This window comes from Cydia pomonella, chromosome 27 (genome assembly GCF_033807575.1).
Source record: "Cydia pomonella isolate Wapato2018A chromosome 27, ilCydPomo1, whole genome shotgun sequence".
Classification (NCBI taxonomy): Eukaryota; Metazoa; Arthropoda; class Insecta; order Lepidoptera; family Tortricidae; genus Cydia; species Cydia pomonella.
Genome location: NC_084729.1, coordinates 2,542,299 through 2,570,293, shown reverse-complemented (window position 1 = coordinate 2,570,293; position 27,995 = coordinate 2,542,299). Strand labels below are relative to the sequence as shown.

The window sequence follows — 27,995 nt, the reverse complement described above, 5'->3', positions numbered from 1 at the left end:
TTCCTGAAGGCCCACGGCGAAAATTTAAATTTCGTTATCTGCCTCTCTTTCGCTCGAATGGGCAAGAGTATGGAGGATAGAGACAGGTAGGCAAGAGTAATAGAGGCACACACGAAATTTTTAGTTTCGTGATAAGCCCTCTGGTAATTAGAAAATAAAAGCGACCAAGTGCGAGTCGGACTCGCCCATGAAGGGTTCCGTACCATTTATGACGTATTAAAAAACTACTTACTAGATCTCGTTCAAACCAATTTTCGGTGGAAGTTTGAATGTTGTTTAAATACAAGGCCTGTAATAATTAATCGGTGATTGTATTGTCAAACGTCAACTTTTGACAATCAAATTTATTGCAAAATGTATAGAGCTCATGGAAGTCATGGATCTAATGGAGTTGCACAGCGCCATCTCGTTTACCGGTCAAATTCTAAACACGAAATTGTCTTAGATTTTACACTTCTTAATTAATCTAACTTTGATATGATGAAAGATTACCTTTGGGAAGCCGGGAGTATATTTAAAAATCTTGTTATTATTTGAAAAGTTTTATTCTATTCATTCTTGTATACTTTAAGTGTTAACTCCTCAACTGCTTACGTCGCGATAGTATAGAAATATATGCGGCATAAGCATTTCATATTTGAAAAAAGACATACAAACCAAAAACGCCTAAAAATTAAGTTTTTAAAATGTTGAATAGGGAGTATTACTGCAATGTTCTGGCGCCAGAGTGCAGCACTAGCACCTCTCGTACACCATAGATAGCTTATACATACTGTGCCTTTTGACAAGTTTTCACAGATAATAAAATATAACATTGATGCCTCAAGGCAATTTGTTTACAAAAGGCCTATCGGGAAACGCGAAATTTAGTTATCTGCATCTTCGTCGCTCGAATAAGCAAGAGTGATAGAGAGGTTAGATAACTTTAGATTTTCTTGTTTCGCGGTAGATCAGATAGTGGTAGTGGCGCCCCCTACGCAGTTTCGTGTAATATTCCCTATTGAGGTAGAGTTAAGGAACGCAATCTCCATAGGCAGAACTTATGCAAAAGTGTCCATAAATAATAGTTCCAAATCTCCCAGAGTAGCGCTAGAGTAGCTAAGAACCTAGGCGTTATTGACGGAGTGAAGTGCGCTGTCTATGATTTGTTTTTTTTTTCTAGTATTCTAGGTATTGTAGCGCCACCTATTTAAGGTTTTTGATGACACTTTTTGGTATATGGAGATTCCATTCCTTATCTCCACCTTCCGTATATTGAGGGGTTAAAGTTGAATTTAGAGTAAATAGAGACTTCTAGAAGCAAACTAGGTAATCGTAACCAGTGTATTCGTAGTATTTAAATAAACTAAAGATGTCTAACAATAGATCGTGTCATTCACGACGCGTGGCGTGAGTCGTAATGTAATATTATTAAAGGTTAGATTTGACAAATCTGTGCGTCATCGTGGACGACACGAAATACACAATATCCCAAAATTTTCTTGCTTAAAAAGGCACCTTCAAAAGTTAATTGTTAAAATATGTATATGAAAAAACAAGCATGCAATATTCTATATAATTGGTTCAAAAGAAAATTTAATAGTTTTAACCATAATACACTTATATCCATATTCATGAAGATGGAACACATTAACAACCATATAAATATCTTATAATTAGGCATACTCAAAATATATAAAAAATTAAGATACACTGTAATACTAACTACTTATTTTTCAAATCTAACTTAGCTTAATATAGTTTTGGATATTTTAAGTCATCATCAAAAAATGGGCTAAGATCGATGTGGAGAAGACCGACATACATGGTGTAACACGAGGAACCCGAAAGATTATAACCACGCACTTCTGAGGCCAAAAGAAGAAAAAATATGAGTATAAGTATATTTCACCGAAAAATTTTTTTTTATTTTTTTTTGAATTTGTACATAAAAAATTAACGTTATGGTAAAACTAGCACTGAAAATGAATTTTTACGATTTATTTTTATAAAAACCTAGTTATGACACTTTTTGACATCTATCAATAAGGATATTTAAACTACGCCCTATAATGGCGTCATCGCCATCAAAAACGCATTTTGCAGTAAGTTACAATAAGATTTTTATTAATTGGTATTAACTCTGAAACTAAATCGAAACAATTCTATATGACATTATAGTCTCTAAATGGGACCAGGAATACACTGTTATAATCTTTCGGTTTCCCCTTGTTACACCGTGTATAAAATGTATTGCTAGTAAGTCCGTCATAGAACAACTCTCGTATACATACATACGTCGCTTGGATACAGTCGGAAAGGAAGTGCTTTACTCCTGCTCTACCCACCTTCTGCAGTGGAGTATGGTAGGACACTGTATGTATGGTATGGGGCGACAGCGACACTGATCCTTTCGGGCATTCTCGGCTCCATTCGGCTCAGCATTACATTAGAGTTGGCACAACTTGACGTTCTTTTGCGTGCACAACCACATAAGATAATGACTTGAATTTTGACAACCCTAAATAGCCAAAAGGGCCATACAGTAGAAAGAGACAACATGATTCGACCCTGAATCGCTGTCAAAGTTCGGTTATGTAGGAAGTGTCATTTCTGTACAGTAGTACTATTATGTATTCTGTGGTATGGTATGTGTACAAACACAAGCGTTAACGGCGACGAAAGAGCCTGTAGACGGTCTTCCCTTATAGACGGTCTTTACCACATTGATATATGAGAATCACAACTCACATCAGATATCATGTTAGAACTAGTTAATTAAAATGTCAATAAAAACTACACACTATTGTGTTGTATATTTAAAATTGTGTAATTGTATAATATATCTAGGCACATAGGTGATTTTTTGAATATTGGGAGACAATATTGGTATACAAATATATTTGTAAAAATTCTAGAAAACGTCTTGGAAGCGCTGGTGTCCTAGCGGTGAGAGCGTGTGACTTGCAATCCGGAGGTCGCAGGTTCAAACCCCGGCTCGTACCAATGAGTTTTTCGGATGTACGAAATATCATTCGATATTTACCAGTCGCTTTTCGATAAAGGAAAACAACGTAAGGAAACCGGACTAATCCCAATAAGGCCTAGTTTACGCTTTGGGTTGGAAGGTCACCAGACGTTTTCGTAAAAACTAGTGCCTACGCCAATTCAAGGTTGCCAAACGGACCCCAGGCGCCCATGAGCCGTGGCAAAATCCCGGTACAACGCGCGGTTGATGGAAACTTCTTCAACAATTTCATAAGAGCAGAGGAATTGCCTTAATGTAAGCAAGTTGTCGGTATTTAAGGGAAAGAGGACGGCCAATTCTCTATAAAAAACGTAGTCCCCATTTTCCTCTCTGGATATTCACATTCTTGAAAATATTTACAAATAATTTGATTTGATGTATGATAACCATAGCTATGACGTAGGGGAAGTTTGACTTTTTTTCGTTTTTTTTTATTATTATATAAATTAGGAGCAAAAAACAGATTTCATAAAAAAAATGCTTCTAATCTTATGCTATTCTAGCTGTGGTTGATATACAACAAATTGTATCAAAATATTTTCAATAATGTTAACATCCACAGGGGAAAATGAGGACTGAAAAGGCGATTTCTTGCGGGTCCTCAGGCATAAAGGCGTACAAACCATATGACATTGTCACTGCCAAATCACTGCAAACTTAGCGTAGTCGGAGTCTATTTCGCTTTAAAGAAACTCTGTATAGAAGTCTGAACTAGCTTGTCCGATGGTGACTTCTCTATCTTCGTATATTTCCTCTTCATTGGCGTAACATCGATTTCTGGCTTGGCTATATTACTGCTCAGTAAAGGCGAATATTTCAACACGTATTGCTTGTAACTCTTTACTTTCTGTATCTTCTTCAATTTCTTAGTTTTGCTATTTCCATCTTTAAGTCTTATTTTGATGCTTACATTATCTCTTATTATTTTCTTGTGTTCTTTAATTTTCTTAATTTTTTTGGTTCTCTTTTTTCCCGCTTTTTCAGGATCTATAGCTTTAATTTTCAGTTTAATTTTCTTGCGTTTCTTACTGTCTTTCTTTCGTTTCTTACGGACTTCTTCTTTCATTTCTAATTTTCTTTTCTTACACTTTTTGTCAGTCGAATCAACTTCTTTCTTTCTTTCATTTTTCTTAACACATTTGTCCCTATCTATCTCATTCAGGTACCGATCTTTAAAACTCTCAACATCCATATCAACATCAGTTTTTAAAGGCTCCTTGTCCAACGGACTAAATTTAAACGAAAACATTTTATTCTTAACAGGACCCTTCAAATCTAAGTTTTTTACGAACTCATTTTCTCTCCCGCTGTCAACTTGCATTACGTCCACGTTAACAATCTCATCTTTCTTAGATATTTCAATGGAGTCTTGTTTAATGTCGACCATTTTGAGTTTTTTCGGTGTGTCAATGATTGGCAAGCCGTCATCGCTGTCAGCTATAAATTCTGGAGCCAATTGGAAGGTGCTTGATGACGATTCGTCATCGCTTTTAACATTATCATTTCCATTGTTCTGATTTATATTATTCTCTTTGTCACTTGAGTTTCCATCAACTATATCAGATTTTTCTTCTCCTAAGTTGTCTCTGTCACGTTCATGTTCTTTTTTATCATTTTCTTCATCAACTTCCATGGACTTTTCTTCTGTATTTTCTTGAACCTCTTTATTTGTGTTAAGAGTTGGCTCCATAAATTCCTTTACTGCCTGTTGAGAAAAAAAAAAAACAAAATATAGTGTATCAATACTAAAGTTAAATGCGAAAGACTTTTAATAAATAATGTTTACTTCAAGGATAAGTAACATTTGTTATTGAGATGTAACTCTGTATCTTTAGGTATTTAAATAAAAGTAAACAAACAATTTCTACATTTTTGAATAGTTATAATATTTATTGGTAAACAACCAAATACAAAACAGCCTGATTCTGTCACTGGACGACCTGACTTTAAACCTACATTATTTGATCGTGTAATGTTTCCATCTACCTTACTGGCTTAAAGACCCATTTGAGGGTAGATTATGTTTATCTTCTTTTAAATACCTAAAGATACAGAGTATAGAAATGGCTTGGTATCGATAAGACGTGAGTCGTTATTTGATATACGTTTTTGCCTCCGAAGAACCGGGCTATGGTTATGAACACTTACTTCGTTCATGACAGTTGTGATGTCACAGGATTTCTTGGGCGAGTTCCACTCCCGGACCGGATCTTTGCTCTTAGGGTTCTCCTTGAGCATATTCTTGAACAGGTCGTCTAAGATGTCACTGGAAGAGAAAATATATCATAAATTAACACATATAGTTATTTTACAGTTACAGCTGGACGTAGTTTAAGGACGTACCCGGGACGTCCTTAAACTACGTCCACAAGGTATGGGTATTGTGAATGTCATCTCGCTTTGTGTGGTAGGGCACAGCATAGTTCCAGATCAGGAGCAGAGCCCAACTGGGGAAGTACCTCCATTTTACAGAAAACCGCAGCCAAACAACACTAGACCCTACTGATAGTGTTGTGTTCCTGCCGGTGAGTAAGGTTGCCAGAGCTCAATGAGGGGAGGGAGGGTTGTTAGGGTCGGCAACGCGCATGTAACTCCTCTGGAGTTGCAGGCGTGCATAGGCTACGGAGACTGTTGACCATCAGCGGGCCGTATGCATGTTTGCCACCGATGTAGTATAAAAAAAAAAACAGTAAGACCTCGCTTGTCTGGACAGGCTAAAAACCAGCTGTTGATGTATTATAGAGTTTTCGGATTATCATTTACCGGCCAATAATATATCACATTTGTTTTTTTGTATGAGCATGTATAGAGTATACAATACTTTCTCCAGGTACTTTTCTTCTAGCAGTTTGATGGCGAGAGGAGCTTGATTCCAGCTCTTTGGAGACTTGAGTGAGGAGTACGGTATAACACTCACTTGATAATCTTCTTTTTCGCACTAAGTGGTCTGGGCTTGCTGAAGCGCAGCCGGATCTTGTCCAGCACGTCGCGGCCGGCCTGCTGCCGGCGCGCGAGCTGCAGCAGCTCGGCGGGGGAGAGGAGCCGGGCCTCCAGCTCCAAGAGGCTGGGCGTGAGGAGCTTGGGGCGGCGAGGCGTCTTCAGGTTTAGCTCGAGACGGTCGGTGGGATGTGCTGGAAAAATAAATTAGTGTTTTTGGAATGGTTGTAAGCATTATAAAAGTAAGTGCCTCCAGTCAAATAGTACAGTAATTTGTTTACAATTAGGTAATGTTTTTGTTGTTAATATAGTTCTTTATTCTTCAATGTATAACCATCCGAGCTGGTATGTTTTTTTGGTGTATTCCCATCCGTGCCTGCCCCCTGATTTTGTATAAAAATAAAGATAGAAAGAAACCGAGACGGTCACAGATGGGAAGGATTCATTCTCATTTGTGCCCGGCAGTGACAGATGGGAATGGATGCTTCCCATTTGTGCCCGGTGGGGACAGATAGAAATAGATCCTTGCCATTTGTGCCCGGCAGTGACAGATGGGAATGGATCCTTCCCATTTGTGCCCAGCGGAGACAGATGGGAATACACAAGTTTTGATAAATTAACAGTTCAAATATCAAGGTTAGGTCTAGAGGGAACTTACATAGTTTAAAAAATAAACTTACATTCAGTCTTGACTTGAGTTTCGTGTGTCGGCAAAATTTGTGATGAACTTGAAGCACTGAAAATGTAAAAAATAGGAATTAAAAATATGACCGGCACAATTTACGTTTTTAAATTCTATACGAAAATTATTATGTCTTTTCATAAAAACAAGTAGCTAGTTTTATTTGGACTTAAAAAAAAAACAATGTATACATGTATAATTTACCGCTCACAATCTCTCTGCTTAGCCTTAAGGTAGGCTGGTAGAGAATGCCTTGTGGCATTAAGTCCGCCTTTTGTACTATAAAATTGTTTTTCTTTTGTGCAATAAAGATTAAAAATGCAAGGTCCGTCTGTCCGGTATGGTAATATATACCTGTGTGGCTGTAGCCGGCCCTTGGTGCGGCGCAGGGACATGCGGCTCGGCATGACGGGCCCGCTGCGCGTGCGCTGCTGCTCCCGCGCCTGCTCCGCCATTATTACTGCGAACCAGAAAGTAGCTAATTAAGAAATCGTCAGGTGACAACCAATTAAAAAACAATAATTAAAAAATAATAATTAAATTAGTTAAAGGTGTAGGGATGTGACGACCCCAACGTCCGCAATCAGTCAACTCAGGGCAGCTGTTGGTGAGTAGCTACCCCACGTACCCGAGTGCTCCTGGAGAGTTCTGTCATCCGAAGGAGGGTGGAAGGGTGCCTGCATGCAGCCCCCAGCTGCCTCCAGCAGGCACAGCTGTATGTGCCACATGCTGCCACGTTACCCGAGGCGAGCCTGGTCTCCAGCTCGTCCATGTCGGTGGCGGCGGGGCGGCACGCGGCGCACACGGCGCGCTGGCCGCCGCCGCAGCCCGCGTGCAGCCCCCAGCTGCCTCCAGCAGGCACAGCTGTATGTGCCACATGCTGCCACGTTACCCGAGGCGAGCCTGGTCTCCAGCTCGTCCATGTCGGTGGCGGCGGGGCGGCACGCGGCGCACACGGCGCGCTGGCCGCCGCCGCAGCCCGCGTGCAGCCCCCAGCTGCCTCCAGCAGGCACAGCTGTATGTGCCACATGCTGCCACGTTACCCGAGGCGAGCCTGGTCTCCAGCTCGTCCATGTCGGTGGCGGCGGGGCGGCACGCGGCGCACACGGCGCGCTGGCCGCCGCCGCAGCCCGCGTGCAGCCCCCAGCTGCCTCCAGCAGGCACAGCTGTATGTGCCACATGCTGCCACGTTACCCGAGGCGAGCCTGGTCTCCAGCTCGTCCATGTCGGTGGCGGCGGGGCGGCACGCGGCGCACACGGCGCGCTGGCCGCCGCCGCAGCCCGCGTGCAGCCCCCAGCTGCCGCACAGCAGGCACAGCTGTATGTGCCACATGCTGCCACGTTACCCGAGGCGAGCCTGGTCTCCAGCTCGTCCATGTCGGTGGCGGCGGGGCGGCACGCGGCGCACACGGCGCGCTGGCCGCCGCCGCAGCCCGCGTGCAGCCCCCAGCTGCCTCCAGCAGGCACAGCTGTATGTGCCACATGCTGCCACGTTACCCGAGGCGAGCCTGGTCTCCAGCTCGTCCATGTCGGTGGCGGCGGGGCGGCACGCGGCGCACACGGCGCGCTGGCCGCCGCCGCAGCCCGCGTGCAGCCCCCAGCTGCCTCCAGCAGGCACAGCTGTATGTGCCACATGCTGCCACGTTACCCGAGGCGAGCCTGGTCTCCAGCTCGTCCATGTCGGTGGCGGCGGGGCGGCACGCGGCGCACACGGCGCGCTGGCCGCCGCCGCAGCCCGCGTGCAGCCCCCAGCTGCCTCCAGCAGGCACAGCTGTATGTGCCACATGCTGCCACGTTACCCGAGGCGAGCCTGGTCTCCAGCTCGTCCATGTCGGTGGCGGCGGGGCGGCACGCGGCGCACACGGCGCGCTGGCCGCCGCCGCAGCCCGCGTGCAGCCCCCAGCTGCCGCACAGCAGGCACAGCTGTATGTGCCACATGCTGCCACGTTACCCGAGGCGAGCCTGGTCTCCAGCTCGTCCATGTCGGTGGCGGCGGGGCGGCACGCGGCGCACACGGCGCGCTGGCCGCCGCCGCAGCCCGCGTGCAGCCCCCAGCTGCCTCCAGCAGGCACAGCTGTATGTGCCACATGCTGCCACGTTACCCGAGGCGAGCCTGGTCTCCAGCTCGTCCATGTCGGTGGCGGCGGGGCGGCACGCGGCGCACACGGCGCGCTGGCCGCCGCCGCAGCCCGCGTGCAGCCCCCAGCTGCCTCCAGCAGGCACAGCTGTATGTGCCACATGCTGCCACGTTACCCGAGGCGAGCCTGGTCTCCAGCTCGTCCATGTCGGTGGCGGCGGGGCGGCACGCGGCGCACACGGCGCGCTGGCCGCCGCCGCAGCCCGCGTGCAGCCCCCAGCTGCCTCCAGCAGGCACAGCTGTATGTGCCACATGCTGCCACGTTACCCGAGGCGAGCCTGGTCTCCAGCTCGTCCATGTCGGTGGCGGCGGGGCGGCACGCGGCGCACACGGCGCGCTGGCCGCCGCCGCAGCCCGCGTGCAGCCCCCAGCTGCCTCCAGCAGGCACAGCTGTATGTGCCACATGCTGCCACGTTACCCGAGGCGAGCCTGGTCTCCAGCTCGTCCATGTCGGTGGCGGCGGGGCGGCACGCGGCGCACACGGCGCGCTGGCCGCCGCCGCAGCCCGCGTGCAGCCCCCAGCTGCCTCCAGCAGGCACAGCTGTATGTGCCACATGCTGCCACGTTACCCGAGGCGAGCCTGGTCTCCAGCTCGTCCATGTCGGTGGCGGCGGGGCGGCACGCGGCGCACACGGCGCGCTGGCCGCCGCCGCAGCCCGCGTGCAGCCCCCAGCTGCCTCCAGCAGGCACAGCTGTATGTGCCACATGCTGCCACGTTACCCGAGGCGAGCCTGGTCTCCAGCTCGTCCATGTCGGTGGCGGCGGGGCGGCACGCGGCGCACACGGCGCGCTGGCCGCCGCCGCAGCCCGCGTGCAGCCCCCAGCTGCCTCCAGCAGGCACAGCTGTATGTGCCACATGCTGCCACGTTACCCGAGGCGAGCCTGGTCTCCAGCTCGTCCATGTCGGTGGCGGCGGGGCGGCACGCGGCGCACACGGCGCGCTGGCCGCCGCCGCAGCCCGCGTGCAGCCCCCAGCTGCCTCCAGCAGGCACAGCTGTATGTGCCACATGCTGCCACGTTACCCGAGGCGAGCCTGGTCTCCAGCTCGTCCATGTCGGTGGCGGCGGGGCGGCACGCGGCGCACACGGCGCGCTGGCCGCCGCCGCAGCCCGCGTGCAGCCCCCAGCTGCCTCCAGCAGGCACAGCTGTATGTGCCACATGCTGCCACGTTACCCGAGGCGAGCCTGGTCTCCAGCTCGTCCATGTCGGTGGCGGCGGGGCGGCACGCGGCGCACACGGCGCGCTGGCCGCCGCCGCAGCCCGCGTGCAGCCCCCAGCTGCCTCCAGCAGGCACAGCTGTATGTGCCACATGCTGCCACGTTACCCGAGGCGAGCCTGGTCTCCAGCTCGTCCATGTCGGTGGCGGCGGGGCGGCACGCGGCGCACACGGCGCGCTGGCCGCCGCCGCAGCCCGCGTGCAGCCCCCAGCTGCCTCCAGCAGGCACAGCTGTATGTGCCACATGCTGCCACGTTACCCGAGGCGAGCCTGGTCTCCAGCTCGTCCATGTCGGTGGCGGCGGGGCGGCACGCGGCGCACACGGCGCGCTGGCCGCCGCCGCAGCCCGCGTGCAGCCCCCAGCTGCCTCCAGCAGGCACAGCTGTATGTGCCACATGCTGCCACGTTACCCGAGGCGAGCCTGGTCTCCAGCTCGTCCATGTCGGTGGCGGCGGGGCGGCACGCGGCGCACACGGCGCGCTGGCCGCCGCCGCAGCCCGCGTGCAGCCCCCAGCTGCCTCCAGCAGGCACAGCTGTATGTGCCACATGCTGCCACGTTACCCGAGGCGAGCCTGGTCTCCAGCTCGTCCATGTCGGTGGCGGCGGGGCGGCACGCGGCGCACACGGCGCGCTGGCCGCCGCCGCAGCCCGCGTGCAGCCCCCAGCTGCCGCACAGCAGGCACAGCTTGATGTCCCAAGTGCTGGAACATCACAATGTGCATTCAATTAATTAATATTATAGGACATTATTACACAAATTCACCGAGTCCCACAGTAAACTCAATAAGGCTTGTGTTGTGGGTACTTATACAACGATATATATAATATAATAATAAATACTTAAATACATAGAAACACATGACTCGGAAGCCAATATCCATTCTCATCCACACGAATAAATGCCCTTATTAGGATTTGAACCCGGTACCATCGGCTTCATAGGCAGGATCACTACCCACAAAGCCAGGCAGCGAACAGATTAAGGATGGTAACAACAATTTACGAACAAGTGTTTATTTTAAGCCTGAAGTCGAAGGCGAGGGCTTAATTAACGCGAGTTCATCATGTCTAATGCACTATTACAATGTTTATTAATCAACTTCAATGATATTAAACCGATTTCAAAAAAGGAGAAGATTATTATTATTTTAAACTTTATTGCACATAAAAAAAGAGTACAACAGGCGGACTTAATGCCAATAGGCATTCTCTACCAGTCAACCATAAGGCAAAACAGAGAAACTTCAAGGTGGGTGCAGTGAGAATTAAACAAAAAAAAAAACAAAACCGTAAATTTTAAGCGACATAAAATTTCTAAATAAATACTATAGTATGTTTCATTATACCTTATGACTATGAGTACATAAATATATACATATATATGGATAAACAAGGATAGATACATATACATACAATTGCACGTCATCATGTCGTCAAGTTTTGTTTCCTTACCCGAGCTCGTCATGGCTCCGGCCAAAAGGGCACTTGCACTCCGCGGCGGCGCACGACGCATCCCGATTGTATATCTCTGCGAATGCGTTCTGCTCCAACTCCCATGCTGCATCTCTGCAATAAAAATATTAAAAATTATTGTTTTTGTCAACTATACAGGCCCTCAATGTCGATTACCGACTATACATTCAACCAGGGATCGGAACCGGTTTTTTGCAAAAACATCGAAATAACCATATATTTCGGTTTATTTTATACTCAAACTGTAGGACTCCGTTGTGTTTTTAGATAACGACTTCGTATTTTTAGATTGCCCGATTAGGAATGAAATAATTAACAAAGAACGAAAAAATACCGTTTTCGTTCCCATGCAAAAAATACCGGTTTCCGATCCCTGCATTCAACACTGATACATTTGATGAGTAGTCTGGCCTAGTGGGTAGTGACCCTGCCTAAGAAGCTGATGGTCCTGGGTGCGAATCCCGGTAAGGGCGTTTATTTGTGTGATGAGCACAGATATTTGTTCCTGAATCATGGATGTTTTCTATGTAATTAAGTATTTGTATATAAAATATATCGTTGTCTGAGTACCCACAACACAAATCTTCTTGGCTTACCGCGGGACTTAGTCAATTTGTGTAAGAATGTCCCTATACTATTTATTTATTTTATACCGATGGTTCCGGGTTCAAATCCTGGTAAGGGCATTTATTCGTGTGATGAGTATCGATATTTGTTCCTGAGTCATGGGTGTTTTCTATGTATTTAAGTATTTATAAATATTTATATATTATATATATCGTTGTAATCATGGGACTTATTCAATTTGTGTAATAATGTCCTATAATATTTATTATTTATTATACATGGTGCTCGCGAAGAACCCAAAAGATTTTAGGTGCTAACTAATGTATCTCAAATACTAAAATAAGTTATAGTCCTCCTCATGACCTCCCTTTTCGATGACGGCGACCCTAATAGTACATTACGATACAAGTGCGAAAAATAGGAAATTCGAAACGAGTGGCGATAAATTCTTCTCTCTCCCTCCCTCTCCCTTCTCCCTTCGGTCGTGTTTTAAATCGACACGAGTTGCGAATTACCTATTCGCACATGTATCGTACAACGTTTTACAGTACATATGACCATTTAAATGTTCGACACAGTAACGTAATATGCTAATTTTCGCACTAGTGCGGTAAAGTACGTTGTCTAGCATGAGCCCTAATGTGGCTGGCCAGGCCGAACTTTGTCTTAAATACTCTATTGCACGCGTGACAATAAAGTTGGCCAGCTGCGTTGAACGTGTACACGTAGGAGTGCTTAAGTCTCTCTTTCCATAACTGGCGTTTTATGTCTAGGCTAGTGAGGCGGTTATTTTCAAATGCTTTGATACCGTTATGGATGGTAGAACAGAACGCCAAGAAGACCTCCTTCCAGCAAAATAAAATAAGTTAGCATATGTACAAAACGCCCCTTACTAAAACGCTTATTATTTCCGTAGTCGACATCTAGCGTGAAGTAGCTGATTTATCAGTACCGCTACTTGACACTAGGTGTCACGAGTGTCGCGACTGACGAAAAGTGTATTGCTCAACAATTTATAACTAATATCAGAAGCAGAAGGAATTGAAAACAGAGTTCCGGTTAATCCGGTTTAGGGCTTGCAATATCGGACGGTTTCCCGATTTCGGAACTAATTATCGATATCGGGTTCAAATTCCGGAATTGGTCCCAATTCTGATGTTTGATACCATTTTCATCATTCTTTTATGAGATTGTTTACTAATAAACAACGTTACGATATATTACGTTTATTAAAGAAAGTAATGTTTTAGTGGAAATTTATTTGAAGTATTATTAATTATTAATCGAGAATTATCAATAAATTGAGTAGTGCCATCTTTGCATTTCTTAGCACCGATTACTATGGTCACTTTTATTCACTTCAATGATACGGAGTATTTATTTGGGGAAATTACGGATGCTAGCAAACCATTTGATGCCCAAGTTACCAAGATAGAGGTCTGATTAATTTTTCCTGTAAAATTTATAGTAATGTTAATACCCCACTGGACCTAGTCACTAGACTTTGAAATTTTGCCCCGCTTCATATTGAACATTTTCCATATTAAATAAAAATAAAATGAAAAATTATAAAATTATACTCTCAGTATGTCTTTTCTATTAAACTCGACTTTATAAAAGCAATGATTCAAATTCAAAAAATTATTCTGCAATTAGGCCTCAAGGGCTCTTTTACAAGTCAATACAACATTTATAGTAACATCATATAGTGACATGAAAAATACATAACAACATTTATAAATACAACAGCCAATACCTGGGTAAACATTACATTATAATAATCTTAAAATAAATAATTACTACAATACAAAAGAGATGTTTTTTTATACCACGTCGGTGGCAAATAAGCATACGGCCCGCCTGATGGTAAGCAGTCACCGTAGCCTATGGACGCCTGCAACTCCAGAGATGTTACATGTTTAGTCTCTATGGTTAAAAATCTGGAGATGTAAAAGGTCCCCAATGTCAGAGTTCTAATACTAATAAGATTTGGAGGTGTAAAGTCTCTCCAAGTGTCAAAATAAAATGTATACTAAATAAATAAATCGCGTCTGGACTGTTAAGCTAGCAGTCTCATAAACTAATGCTACAGAATCTTATACCTTTAAACGAGCAATTCTTGTATATATATATTTCTGTGATCTCGGAAACGGCTCTAACGATTTCGCTGAAATTTGGTATATGGGGGTTTTTGGGGGTATACAATCTATCTAGATTAGTCTTATGTTTGGGAAAACGCGTGTTTTCAAGTTTTCATGCGTTTTTCTTTCGACGCAGAATATGGTCGCTAATTTCGTGTTGCCGGCCACTGTCCGTCTGGTCCAGCGGGTTATAACGCGGACTGCTAAACGAGTGTTATGGGTTCGAATCTCGCCCGGTGACTAACTTTTGTTTTTTTTATTTTATATGTTCAAGTTTATTTTTTAATTTTTATAGTTATAACCGAGCAAAGCTCGGTCGCCCAGGTACTTATTATTATATGAGACTCACCGATCCGGCAGATAATATCCTTGCTCGCAGACCGCATCATAGAAGTTGTCCTTATCATTGCACAGCGGGCACTTCAAGTAGTGCATGCCCGCGCTTAGTGCCATACGCTGAAACAATTGTTTTTCTGAAATCATATACTCTTGCCTTGCACTTGGAAATTCTCATCAAAGGCGAAAATGATGATAATTTCATGCCAAAGGGGGAATGGAAAGGAGTATGCTTAAAATAAGAAATATAGAAAAGATCACAGTGGCGGATTTGCAGTGTCTGCCGCCCTAGTCCCCTTTCTCAGCGCACCCATCATAGAGGTAGACTACAGACTGCCGCCCCTAATTATCTCGCCGCTCTAGGCCCAGGCCTACTTGGCCTTAGGGTACATTCGCCACTGCAAGATCAGCATTCGATAATCAGAAACAAAACTAACAAGGAAAGGTACCCATCTGTCAGGTTCAGATTTGATTTATATTTATATATGTTATAGAGTAGTCTAAAATAACGGACACGTATTTTTTTTAGCTGCCCAAACTCAACCTATTGGGTGAAATTGTCCTCCAAAGTACTGAAAAAATACTAAATCATCTAACTGCTATAGAAAGTGATGCTCAAGCAAACTTGCTAGTTAATGGCTGGTTTGAGTATATGTTTGAGAGCAGGAAAAAATAATGAGCACAAAATTAAATCCTAGATTAAGTTGTACACATTTTATATTCTTTGTTCTGTTACCCAGAATTTACCCTTTTATTCTATTTTATACTCTTTTACCGTGACAACAGACTGAGGGTCTGCACCCAAAAATATTATAGTTGGTAGTTTGACAGATTTTGATCACCAAATTTGATAGGATATAGATGACAAAGTAGTAACATGGGAGTATTTATTTATCCAAACTTTATTGCACAAAAGAAAACTTACCGTACAAAAGGCGGACTTAATGCCAGAAGGCATTCTCTACCAGTCAACCTTAAGGTAAAGCGGAGATTTATTATATATGTACAGATTTTTAATATTTGTAGCTCCGTCTGTCTTAGATATCTTGATGTGGTTGTACTGGTGTCATGTTTTGATTATACTCTGTATCTTTAGGTATTTAAATAAAAGTAAACAAAATCTACCCGGACTCCTTAAGCCAGTTGAGGGTAACTACAAGAAAATGTACAATATAAAGATACAGAGTATAGTAAAAAACCTAAATCAAACAACAAAATAACCTCCTTCTCGGGTCTCGAATTTTCTCGATTGCTTGCACAAACTACAATCAATAAGATAAATTAGATAATGCTAAGAGTAGAGTATTAAGGGCCGTCCCCTATCTAAATGACCTCGCGCGTTCCAACTCCCTCGACCCGTTCCTCATACTTGACCTTTACAGCTTGAATTTGCACAAGCAAACAAATTATTGCGTCCGTTCGCTCACTTAAAACTCACTGACTAACTTTAAACTTAAATAAACAGTGTCCTATCACTCGAAACTCCCAAAAGTCACATCGTACAATCAATGGGGTTAGCAACTGTCAAAGGTTTGCATAGATGACGCCATCATAGCTTGCCCCTGTCTCTAGTTTTGTTCTATGAGATTTGGCTTAAAGTACTGGAATCCAGGTCACAAAATTCTAAAAAAAAAAAAAACAAGAATTTGACACAATTCTAGGTATTGACAGGGCAAGCTATGATGGCGCCATCTGTTTAATACTTCGACCGGCCAACCCCAGTCATAGACAATAATAGCGCGCTTGTCTTGTCGGGTGGCACAGGTCCCCGTCCGACGGCCAAGCGGCGCCTGCCCCGCGCGGGCAACGCAGAAACTTGAATAGTATCGATTTCTTAATAGTATTTTACAGTACATATGGTGCTACTTTATAGCACTAGTGCGAAAATTAGCATATTACGTTACTGTGTCGAACATTTAAAGGGCCATATGTACTGTAAAACGTTGTACGATACATGTGCGAATAGGTAATTCGCAACTCATGTCGATTAAAAATACTCGCTTCGGTCGTGTTTTAATTTATCGCCACTCGTTTCTAATTTCCTATTTTTCGCACTTGTATCGTAATGTACTGTTATACAACGTGATATAATAGAGAGCTTACCAGTCGAGTACCGTGTTTAGGTAACGAAGCTTGCCGAGTTGCCTAAGTAAGGTACGAGATTGAAAAAGCTTGATTAAATACTTTTTCTACGAGTCATCTAAAATAATACTTTTTTTTACTATAAAACCTAATTTTTTTTTTTAATACTACGTCGGTGGCAAACAAGCATACGGCCCGCCTGATGGTAAGCAGTCTCCGTAGCCTATGTACGCCTGCAACTCCAGAGGAGTTACATGCGCGTTGCCGACCCTAAACCCGCCCCCCCTAGTTGAGCTCTGGCAACCTTACTCACCGGCAGGAACACAACACTATGAGTAGGGTCTAGTGTTATTTGGCTGCTGTTTTCTGTAAAGTGGAGGTACTCCGCCAGTTGGGCTCTGCTCTAGATCTAGAATGACATCCACTGGCTGTGCCCTACCACACAAAGCGAGATGACATTCACGATGCCCATACCTCTCTTTTGGACGTAGTTTAAGGACGTACCCGGGTCCAAAATAATGAATGAAAATGGTCCTGTATACCTGGAGGCAGCTGCGGTGCAGCCAGGCGTCGCGGCCGCAGCACGGCGGCCAGAAGGTCTGCGTGGTGGGCCGCGCCGGCACCGGCTCGTAGCAGATCACACACACCATGGCCGGATCTTCCGGGCTCTCTAAAAATTTTGTATTAGTTTTTGACTATAAATCCATTTTTAATACAGTATTTTATCGCTGACTGTACTTTTCTTTGAACAGGCAACTAATATTTGTCCAGACAATTCTAGCAAATCCAAACACAATTAGTTTGTGTTGTTTTATGACAGAGATTCTATGACCACCTCCTGTCCATCATCAGATCAGCTTGATGGTACCATAATGTATGTGAAGTTTCAGCTAAATTGATTATGGGAAGTGGATCTAATTTAGCTTGCAAGATTTGGCCTGAACGCGGTCGTAGGCCAAGCAGGCTGTCTTAAATACTCTATATGAAGCCGCAAGCCCTGATATTACACCACTTAGTTGCAAATTGCCTTTCAGTGTGCTCAGTCAGACAGTCACAGATCATCTTACTCATAGAAATCGACTCCAAAATATTGATTTACGTTGGAGCACACGGCAGAAACACATCCACTACATAGGCAAAAATAGAAAAATACCTTGGAAAAGGTTTGAACTCGCACACCAACTATCAGCTCAAATTTAGTTCTAGAGCGGTGGGATTTGGGATAGTTTCTGCGAGTTCTAAAGAGGCCTACTCATTACCAGTTCGACATCGGCCTGTCGGTTATTCGCAATTGTCAGCTTTTGCGAATATCTGACAGGCCAATATCAGTGGGCCCCTTTATCTTGGTCTGTCAGCTTTTTTTCTTACCGGCCTGTTGGTTTCCCTCGTCACTGACGGGTATCTTTCCCGCTTTCTTCAGTTTTTCAATCTTCATCCTCTCCTTGGCCTTCGCCATGACGTCGTCTGATATCTTCTGCTTCGGAGCGTGGAGCTCGCAGAATGATCTGCAATAATATCTGTTTATGCATTTGTCCTTGTGGCCTATTTGCAGAATAAATGTTGAAGTTTGAATAATAAACATATTTTATTGTGTACTAAAGGCGCCCGGTCTGGCCTAGTGGGTAGAGACCCTGCCTATGAAGCCGCGAGTTCGAATTCCAGTAAAGGTAACGAATTTGAAATAGGGGTGGATTGTCAAAGAAAACTTTGAGCCACAGTAAATTTACTGCCATCTTTCGACACATGATTAAAACTTTTAGAACGCCATTTGACTTTGATCTTTATTATTTTACTGATATGTGTTACATTTGTTAAATATCAAAAAATGGCGCCATCTAATAGATCAAAAGCCAAAGGTATTGCGGCATCGTTTCGAACGATGGCGCCATAACCTTTAGGTTGTGCCCGTTAAGATGGCGCCACTTATTGTTATTTAACAAATTTAACACATATCAATGAAAGAATAAGGATCAACGTCAAATGGCGTTCTAAAAGTTTTAATCATGTGTCGAAAGATGGCAGTAATTTTACGTGGCTACAAAGTTTTCTTTGACAATACACCTCTATTTCAATTTCTCTTTAGTTTGGGGCTAGGTCGATCTGTGTAAGATTGTCCCCAAATATTTATTTATTATTTACAAGGGTATGAATCACCCATAATGAGCACCTGTCAAAACTGACCAAGTAAAAAGACACATACTTATAATTGCCATAGAAGAGCGACACAGCATTCTTCTGCCGGCCGCACGGCAGATGGAACTGCTTGCGGCACGCCGCCACCGAGCAGCCCAGGCTGGCGCCGCCGCGCCCGCAGTACGAGCATTTCTACAACAAGATTATTTTTTTTAGGGGTTTTTATATCTCATCTTAAAGCTGGGAACTGATGTTAGCTATAGGCCAAAGCCCAGTAGATGACATAAAATCAAAAACATACTTTTTTTAAATATTGCTGCACTTAATCGTTTCTAGTTTCAACTTGTTGCAAAAACTTTCTAACGATTGTTAGAAAGTTTTTGCAAGATGTTAAGGGTGTGCAGGGTTAAGTATTGCAGCTTTCTGCATTCTGCAGCTGCATGTAGGTGCTTTGTTTCAGATCAATGAGTCCTGCTGTTTCATAGAGTACTTGATTTGACATTTGACTGCTTAGTCTGCCATATTGCAATCGTATACATACATGTTTCTTGCTCCGTTCCACCTCAGCCAGGATGTCCTTGTACAGGAAACCAAACAGGCCTTCCGAGTCCCGTCCCTTTTGCACCAGGCAGCAGGATAACAGCTGTAACATAGAAAATGTATTGAATTACTTGCACTAAACTTATCAGAAACTATAGTACCGGCCAATAATATATCACCTCCATGTTTTACGGTATAACTTTCTTTTTTTTTTATGTAATAAAGTATTTTAATCACAGATAGTCTAGTTATAACTTTCCAAAGTTCGTTAAAATTGTTCATTCGACTTGAAATAAGTTACGCCTATAACTGCACTAAGTTCAATTAAATTATTTTTCAATTGTTTGCGAGTGACTCCCACCTCACTACTCTAGCTATGCTCGTAGTATTTCTTTGTGTGAGCAATGAGAAAAATTGGTCTCATGTAATGGTTTTTTCAGAAAGGTTTTTTGTTTTGATGTTTTTTTTTTTTTTTATACTACGTCGGTGGCAAACAAGCATACGGCCCGCCTGATGGTAAGCAGTCTCCGTAGCCTATGTACGCCTGCAACTCCAGAGGAGTTCCATGTATGTAGGTTGCACTTCATTTTTATATGTATTGAGCTTTCTTAGTTATATGCTGAGTTTGCTATTGTAATTCACATGATTCCATTGCAGTATTCATGATATATTTATATAAAATGACTAGGGAAATATGCAATCTGCAAAGTAATCTATATTGTTTATTTACCCTATAATCTTTTTGGTTTGTGCCTGTGTGGACCCCGCCTATTGCCAAATATTGAAATATTGCGATGTCACACCAAGGGGGAGTCAACGTCAACAAGTGTGACAAAGAGGGAAGGTTCAGCGAGGGGGTTGGGGTTAGGATCGGCAACGCGCATGTAACTCCTCTGGAGTTGCAGGCGTACATATGCTACGGAGACTGCTTACCATCAGGCAGGCCGTATGCTTGTTTGCCACCGACGTAGCATAAAAAGGATAAGATAAGATAATTCTTTATTGTACAACCGTGTTACAGAGGTGTTATTTAATTACATGTGTAAGTTTCAACGGTAACCCAATTCGGGTATACAATATACACTTAAAACTAACTTAAAAGTAAGAAACAAACATTTCCATTAAACACATATCATATCAATCTATACAGAGTATAGGTATCATGACGAATATAATTCAAAGAAATTCTTTAGAGAGTAGAATTCATTCTTAATAAGCCATTTTTTTAAACTATGCATAAATTCTACGTCATCTAACATTTTTAATTCATCTGGAAGCTGATTAAAGACTACTTATATATTACTTATATTGAGAGTGAAGGGGGGGGAGGGGAGGAAGGGGGGGGGGGGGGGGGGGTTAAAAATCCGTGAAGTTTGAGTGATGTAATTAATGGATGACCTCATATTGGTTTTCTTGCACTCCTGCTAACTGCACTGCCATCTGTCACGTTCACTGTTTGGGTTTTAGAATTTTACTTTCACTCAGGCACACAAAAACACATTCACTGCCAAGAACTCACTAGGTGGGTTCATTTTGTACTGGAAATGGGACGCAAAAAGTTTTAAATTAAGTAGTCAATTGCAAAATAACACTGAAATACAGTAAGCACTCAGTAATCCAGCACTGGAAAATGTTCCCCCATGCCAGATTATTGAACTGTACTGGTGCGAAACCTGGTTTGTCGGCAATGATCTAATAACTTGGAACAAACTCCCAGAAGATGTGGTTTCAGCACAAAATGTGAACCAGTTTAAAAATAAATTAGACAAGCACATTATATCTACTACTCGTTCATGATAACTATCTTTATGAATATCGGATACAGGTCATATCAGTTGTCAAACTGCCTGCCTGCTTATTAAATAATAATAATAATAACTCTAAGTGTTTGTAAACAAATGCATAAGGAAAATTCTAAGCATTTTTTGGCCTAACTGGATCACAAACACTAACTTATGGACAATAACTGGACGAGCACCCATACACAAGGAGATCCAAACGAACAAATGGCATAGGATTGGGCATATCCTCATGAAGCCTGACACCCACCTATCCAAAGTGGCCTTGAAAAAGTAGCCGGAAAAACGTCGCGTGATTTGTGTACAAGCTCTAACATAAATCTTATCAGATAAATAGAAGTATTATAAATTATGCCTGTTTATAGTAGGGTTAAGCAGAGATTCCATATTATCATTTGCTATGATCCAGTATATCTTTTGCTTCATATAAAATACTTGATTAACCAATACAACAATGTCTAAAGGTAAAAATAGTTCAAGTTATTATTATTTCAGCATTTTTTTTTTACATTTGCAATATAGTATTCAACGAATGATCTTGCATGTTTATTTTTTGGGATAGAATATCTACGCTAGTGAAGAATAAGCTTCTAGAAATCATGCAGTACGTATACATTTCTAAGAAGGGATGGGCCACACAATTCCCGTGATGGTGACAAATCTGCAGCTTACCACACAGAAGTAATGACATTGTATGTCTCCGTAAGAGTATAATTTGCCGTAAATCACTTCATCGTCCACATCCTGATTGCAGAAAACACAAGGTTTCCTGTTTTCAGTAACAAGCTTAGCAACTTCCCGTTTTTTCAGGAATTTAGTAGCCATTTTGGAAGCCGTAAATTGTAGATATTTTCAAATCTATTGTTGTTAATCACTTTAATTCACTCATTATCAATCACTTTTCTCCCTTACAATATAAGTAAAAGGCTTTCACTTGTTGCAGTACTTTCAATTGTCGCTTGTCTCCATTTATCAAGGTGTCAAATCAAAACATGGCGACAAAATTTGGCGGGAGTTTTTTTTTATTATGTTGGAAATGTTCCCCAAGTCAAATGTACTAAATAATAATGATTGATATGACTAGATATAATTAAATAACAAAAACAAAGGAATAATATTGACTTTGAAACACTGGTGAAATCTATATTTTTATAACGTATTATGTTTATAGCCAAGTATGTCCTGTCGTCAAGTTTTACTGGAAGTGTACCTTAATCTTGGTAGCGCAGCACATGTGTGTGGGCTTTATATCGAACAAAATGAGTTTGTGATTTGTCTATGCACTTTGTTTTGACACTTTGATAGTGTCGTACCGTTACGTTGAACGTTCATTTGAAATTAATAAATAATTTGTAGTTTGTGGTAATGAACTTATCTTTCTAAATTTTAAATCAATCAAAAGCGAGTTTCTTATTTTGATTGTGATTAAAAGTCTCCAAGATGACCGCTGATCCTAAATCTAGTAAGTGTTAGAAATATTTAACTGCATTTCATGTAAACATTTAGTTTGAACGCCTTTCGGTGTATTTCTTTGTTTTTCCCACATAACTACTTACATAAACATTTGTAATGTGTTTCTATCTCAAATAACTATCCTATTATTTTGGTTTCAGAGTTATCCGAGCTTCAAGCGACGATATCTAAAATGTCGCTGGAGGCGTGCTGTGTCGCGGTATTACCGGAGCTAGGGCTCTTCTGGGGCGACGTGTCACGCGCCATGCGCGACTCGAGGATGCCCATGACGCCTACGAGCGCCGCGAGGGTGCTGAGCAGACATATAGCTCGCTCACTGCCAGCTGAAGAATATGATGACTTGTTGAACCGATTGAAGCTTAAATGTAAGGAAATCATGATCAGATTTTATTGAAATATTAATTTGAAGAAGGCCTTCAAGGTTCTTTCGTATTTTATTTCTTAAATTAACATTAGCTTCAGAGGCGGATTTGCATTAGGGCCAAGTAGGACATTAGCAAGACATTATTCGGAATCTATACCTACTACTTGTACCTGTACCCAACAAAGTTTCTTCTTGGCTCCCTTTTCCCTTACTGCTCAGGCAGAATTACCAGCTTCTAGTCACGGCATGCCAAGCTTTGCTTTAACACATTCACTGCCAAGAACCTGGTGGGCGCTCGTGAACTTTGTTCAGATGCCGGACAACCCGCTGGGCAGGTTTTTTTGTACACAGCTATAGACCACCGGTTTCTGAGGTAGTGCGCCGTTTTTTGTCTGGCTGTGAATGTGTTAAAAGGTGGGAAAAAAATCCCTGTAGCTACCACTGGTAACAACTTGGTGGTGAATAGTGGGAGTAACCTGAACAAGTTGTTATTCTCCTTTCAGAGACCTTCAGGGTGAGTCAGCAAACGCGCCAACCCTTCATTTTTGGCATATGCATGACACCACCCTTGTAAAACGTCCCTTTGAAAATGAAGTCCTACAAACATAATTTCCCTTCTTGCAGAATACTATTTCTGTATCTGTAACAGGATATTTGTTCCTGAGTCATGGGTGTTTTCTATGTATACAGGGTGTTTATTTAGTCACCTGCAATAATTTAATGGGTGAATATATAGGCCATACTGAGCAACTTTTACTATGGGATCAACTATTGTGACTGTCTGACCTTGACATTTTCTATGGGAGATTAAATTTTTTTCGCGATTTCAGGATGGATCCGGCTCACAGTAAATTAAAAGTATTTGTAAATTATTGCAGGTGTTTAAATAAACAACCTGTATAAGTATATATTTAATGTATATTACCTAGGTCCCATAGTACAAGCTTTGCTTAGTTTGGAGCTAGGTCAATCTATGTAAGATTATCCCCAAATATTAATTTATTTAATAGGTAAATATAGACAAATCCATTCGAACCTATCTCATATCTACTATTTCCTAAGAGGTTCAAATGCATTTATCACAAATTTGAAATTATTGTAATGTACATTGGGCAGCATGATATTAAAATTAATGAATAAATTGCAGTGGTAGCAACCCAGAGCCGAGTCTGGCACCTGATCTCACTGTCGGAGCCCGAGTCGGAGGAGCCCGTGTCCGCGGCTGCCATGACGTCGCGCGTGCGGCATGCGCTGCGGAAAGCAAAGGCTCCTAAGAATATGACCGCTGTGGTATGACTTACAATATAGACTGCATACTTAATTATTTCATAAGCGGACAGGAATCTAGTTAAACTACACAGGATCACTGTGAGCTGACACGACATATTCTACACCTGTTTTTTTTTATTTCCGTTAATTTCAAGGGTACATTCCTGAGCTTAAATTAAGTAACCTTCTCAAAGACACTATTCTAATTAACTCCATTTTTTTCCGAGATAACCAATAACTTATTTTTATCTTATAAGGCACCTACGAGCGTGTACACTTGCCTTAGGGCCTGTTTACATATTGATAAGTGTTTAATATGAGTTAATACATTTGCTACTAAACTTAGTACAATCTCGGACGATCGATGTTTGAAATGTCATAGTTTTCAACTGTTTGGTTGAGTTTAATGTAATGCCCGTGTTACAACAACGCTGTATGCAGCATTTAATTAGGTACTTTTTATAAAAAAATCAAAACTGGTAAAAACTAAAAAAAGTGTTTTTTTTTTTAATTACCCATGCCATTTAGTTTCCTTACTCATGCTCGGAAGTTAACGGAATTCAATAAAAACACGGTGTATAGTAAAAAAAAAAAGGTGTTCATCACAAGACGCAATAGACGCATGCTAATAGCCAACTAGGTAAGAACGTGTAACAAACATCAATAATTAAAATATTAGATATATTAAAACTGGTCTCTTGACATTTTTTTTTTATCGAAAACTGGCGTGCTCAAGAAGTTTCAACAAAATCCACACTCTTGACGGATCCACGCGTGAGAGAATTCCTTTTAATATATTTAACGTCCGAGTCTCACGAGAGTATGTTGATAAAAACATCATACAAAATTTCGACACTTCGTGAAAAACAAATTAGGTTTATAAAGCCATATTTTTTTTTAAGGTGGAGTCCGTGAACATCGGTGACCTGGTGTACTTCAGCGTACAACTAGTATCCGCGACCAGGCAGGGCAACACGCTGTACTGCGCAGTCCCCCCGGGGCGCCCTGTGGCCCTGCTCAGCTCCCTCGGGGCCAAGACCATGCTGAAGGCCATTGTTGAAGGTAACTTAAGTTTCTTTAGCATTCTGCTCCTCATCATAGCCAGTTTTGTATCCTTATAAGTTCGCTTTTGACTTATAAAGTGCTAGTTAGGATGTAAGCAACTGGTATGTATCTTAACATAAGGCTTTTAAGACAAAGGGGCTTCAGTTTGGAGTAGTCATAATGTTTTCCTTCATTGACCTATGATGGATTTAGTTAATTATAAAATGAAAATGAAGAATTTGTAATTTCTTGTTTACAATATACTATCAATAACCACTTCTGATCTCAGGCCTCGGCTACAAAACGTACACGGACGAGAGCCTCCACGGGCGCGACATCCCGTCCCTCCTGCGCATCCACTCGCGGGGCTCCGGCGACGACAACGTGGAGCTGCTCACAGGCGCCCCGGAGTACCGGCCGCAGCCGCTGCTCACTGACAACGGCATCGACTTCACTTACAAGTGAGTCCTGCACACAGCATCCACTCGCGGGGCTCCGGCGACGACAACGTGGAGCTGCTCACAGGCGCCCCGGAGTACCGGCCGCAGCCGCTGCTCACTGACAACGGCATCGACTTCACTTACAAGTGAGTCCTGCACACAGCATCCACTCGCGGGGCTCCGGCGACGACAACGTGGAGCTGCTCACAGGCGCCCCGGAGTACCGGCCGCAGCCGCTGCTCACTGACAACGGCATCGACTTCACTTACAAGTGAGTCCTGCACACAGCATCCACTCGCGGGGCTCCGGCGACGACAACGTGGAGCTGCTCACAGGCGCCCCGGAGTACCGGCCGCAGCCGCTGCTCACTGACAACGGCATCGACTTCACTTACAAGTGAGTCCTGCACACAGCATCCACTCGCGGGGCTCCGGCGACGACAACGTGGAGCTGCTCACAGGCGCCCCGGAGTACCGGCCGCAGCCGCTGCTCACTGACAACGGCATCGACTTCACTTACAAGTGAGTCCTGCACACAGCATCCACTCGCGGGGCTCCGGCGACGACAACGTGGAGCTGCTCACAGGCGCCCCGGAGTACCGGCCGCAGCCGCTGCTCACTGACAACGGCATCGACTTCACTTACAAGTGAGTCCTGCACACAGCATCCACTCGCGGGGCTCCGGCGACGACAACGTGGAGCTGCTCACAGGCGCCCCGGAGTACCGGCCGCAGCCGCTGCTCACTGACAACGGCATCGACTTCACTTACAAGTGAGTCCTGCACACAGCATCCACTCGCGGGGCTCCGGCGACGACAACGTGGAGCTGCTCACAGGCGCCCCGGAGTACCGGCCGCAGCCGCTGCTCACTGACAACGGCATCGACTTCACTTACAAGTGAGTCCTGCACACAGCATCCACTCGCGGGGCTCCGGCGACGACAACGTGGAGCTGCTCACAGGCGCCCCGGAGTACCGGCCGCAGCCGCTGCTCACTGACAACGGCATCGACTTCACTTACAAGTGAGTCCTGCACACAGCATCCACTCGCGGGGCTCCGGCGACGACAACGTGGAGCTGCTCACAGGCGCCCCGGAGTACCGGCCGCAGCCGCTGCTCACTGACAACGGCATCGACTTCACTTACAAGTGAGTCCTGCACACAGCATCCACTCGCGGGGCTCCGGCGACGACAACGTGGAGCTGCTCACAGGCGCCCCGGAGTACCGGCCGCAGCCGCTGCTCACTGACAACGGCATCGACTTCACTTACAAGTGAGTCCTGCACACAGCATCCACTCGCGGGGCTCCGGCGACGACAACGTGGAGCTGCTCACAGGCGCCCCGGAGTACCGGCCGCAGCCGCTGCTCACTGACAACGGCATCGACTTCACTTACAAGTGAGTCCTGCACACAGCATCCACTCGCGGGGCTCCGGCGACGACAACGTGGAGCTGCTCACAGGCGCCCCGGAGTACCGGCCGCAGCCGCTGCTCACTGACAACGGCATCGACTTCACTTACAAGTGAGTCCTGCACACAGCATCCACTCGCGGGGCTCCGGCGACGACAACGTGGAGCTGCTCACAGGCGCCCCGGAGTACCGGCCGCAGCCGCTGCTCACTGACAACGGCATCGACTTCACTTACAAGTGAGTCCTGCACACAGCATCCACTCGCGGGGCTCCGGCGACGACAACGTGGAGCTGCTCACAGGCGCCCCGGAGTACCGGCCGCAGCCGCTGCTCACTGACAACGGCATCGACTTCACTTACAAGTGAGTCCTGCACACAGCATCCACTCGCGGGGCTCCGGCGACGACAACGTGGAGCTGCTCACAGGCGCCCCGGAGTACCGGCCGCAGCCGCTGCTCACTGACAACGGCATCGACTTCACTTACAAGTGAGTCCTGCACACAGCATCCACTCGCGGGGCTCCGGCGACGACAACGTGGAGCTGCTCACAGGCGCCCCGGAGTACCGGCCGCAGCCGCTGCTCACTGACAACGGCATCGACTTCACTTACAAGTGAGTCCTGCACACAGCATCCACTCGCGGGGCTCCGGCGACGACAACGTGGAGCTGCTCACAGGCGCCCCGGAGTACCGGCCGCAGCCGCTGCTCACTGACAACGGCATCGACTTCACTTACAAGTGAGTCCTGCACACAGCATCCACTCGCGGGGCTCCGGCGACGACAACGTGGAGCTGCTCACAGGCGCCCCGGAGTACCGGCCGCAGCCGCTGCTCACTGACAACGGCATCGACTTCACTTACAAGTGAGTCCTGCACACAGCATCCACTCGCGGGGCTCCGGCGACGACAACGTGGAGCTGCTCACAGGCGCCCCGGAGTACCGGCCG

At 44.8% G+C, this 27,995-nt stretch overlaps 2 protein-coding genes across 2 annotated transcripts; one reads left to right on the top strand and one right to left on the bottom strand.

The window, feature by feature from the left end:
- Positions 1–523: 523 nt before the first annotated feature.
- Positions 524–22,028, bottom strand: LOC133532820 (uncharacterized). Its single transcript, XM_061871671.1, has 14 exons — positions 21,723–22,028; positions 19,253–19,354; positions 18,779–18,903; positions 17,947–18,083; positions 17,121–17,248; positions 14,510–14,616; positions 11,432–11,545; positions 10,511–10,680; positions 7,368–7,490; positions 6,981–7,086; positions 6,625–6,680; positions 5,925–6,138; positions 5,156–5,273; positions 524–4,712 (listed from the first exon to the last, which is right to left on the bottom strand). The coding sequence occupies exons 1-14, from the start codon at positions 21,873–21,875 to the stop codon at positions 3,681–3,683; spliced, it is 2,685 nt and encodes an 894-aa protein (XP_061727655.1). The 5' UTR covers positions 21,876–22,028; the 3' UTR covers positions 524–3,680.
- Positions 22,029–22,226: 198 nt separating this feature from the next.
- Positions 22,227–25,665, top strand: LOC133532647 (uncharacterized). The gene is made up of 5 exons (XM_061871405.1): positions 22,227–22,512; positions 22,664–22,888; positions 24,035–24,177; positions 25,059–25,218; positions 25,490–25,665. The coding sequence occupies exons 1-5, from the start codon at positions 22,491–22,493 to the stop codon at positions 25,663–25,665; spliced, it is 726 nt and encodes a 241-aa protein (XP_061727389.1). The 5' UTR covers positions 22,227–22,490.
- Positions 25,666–27,995: the final 2,330 nt, after the last annotated feature.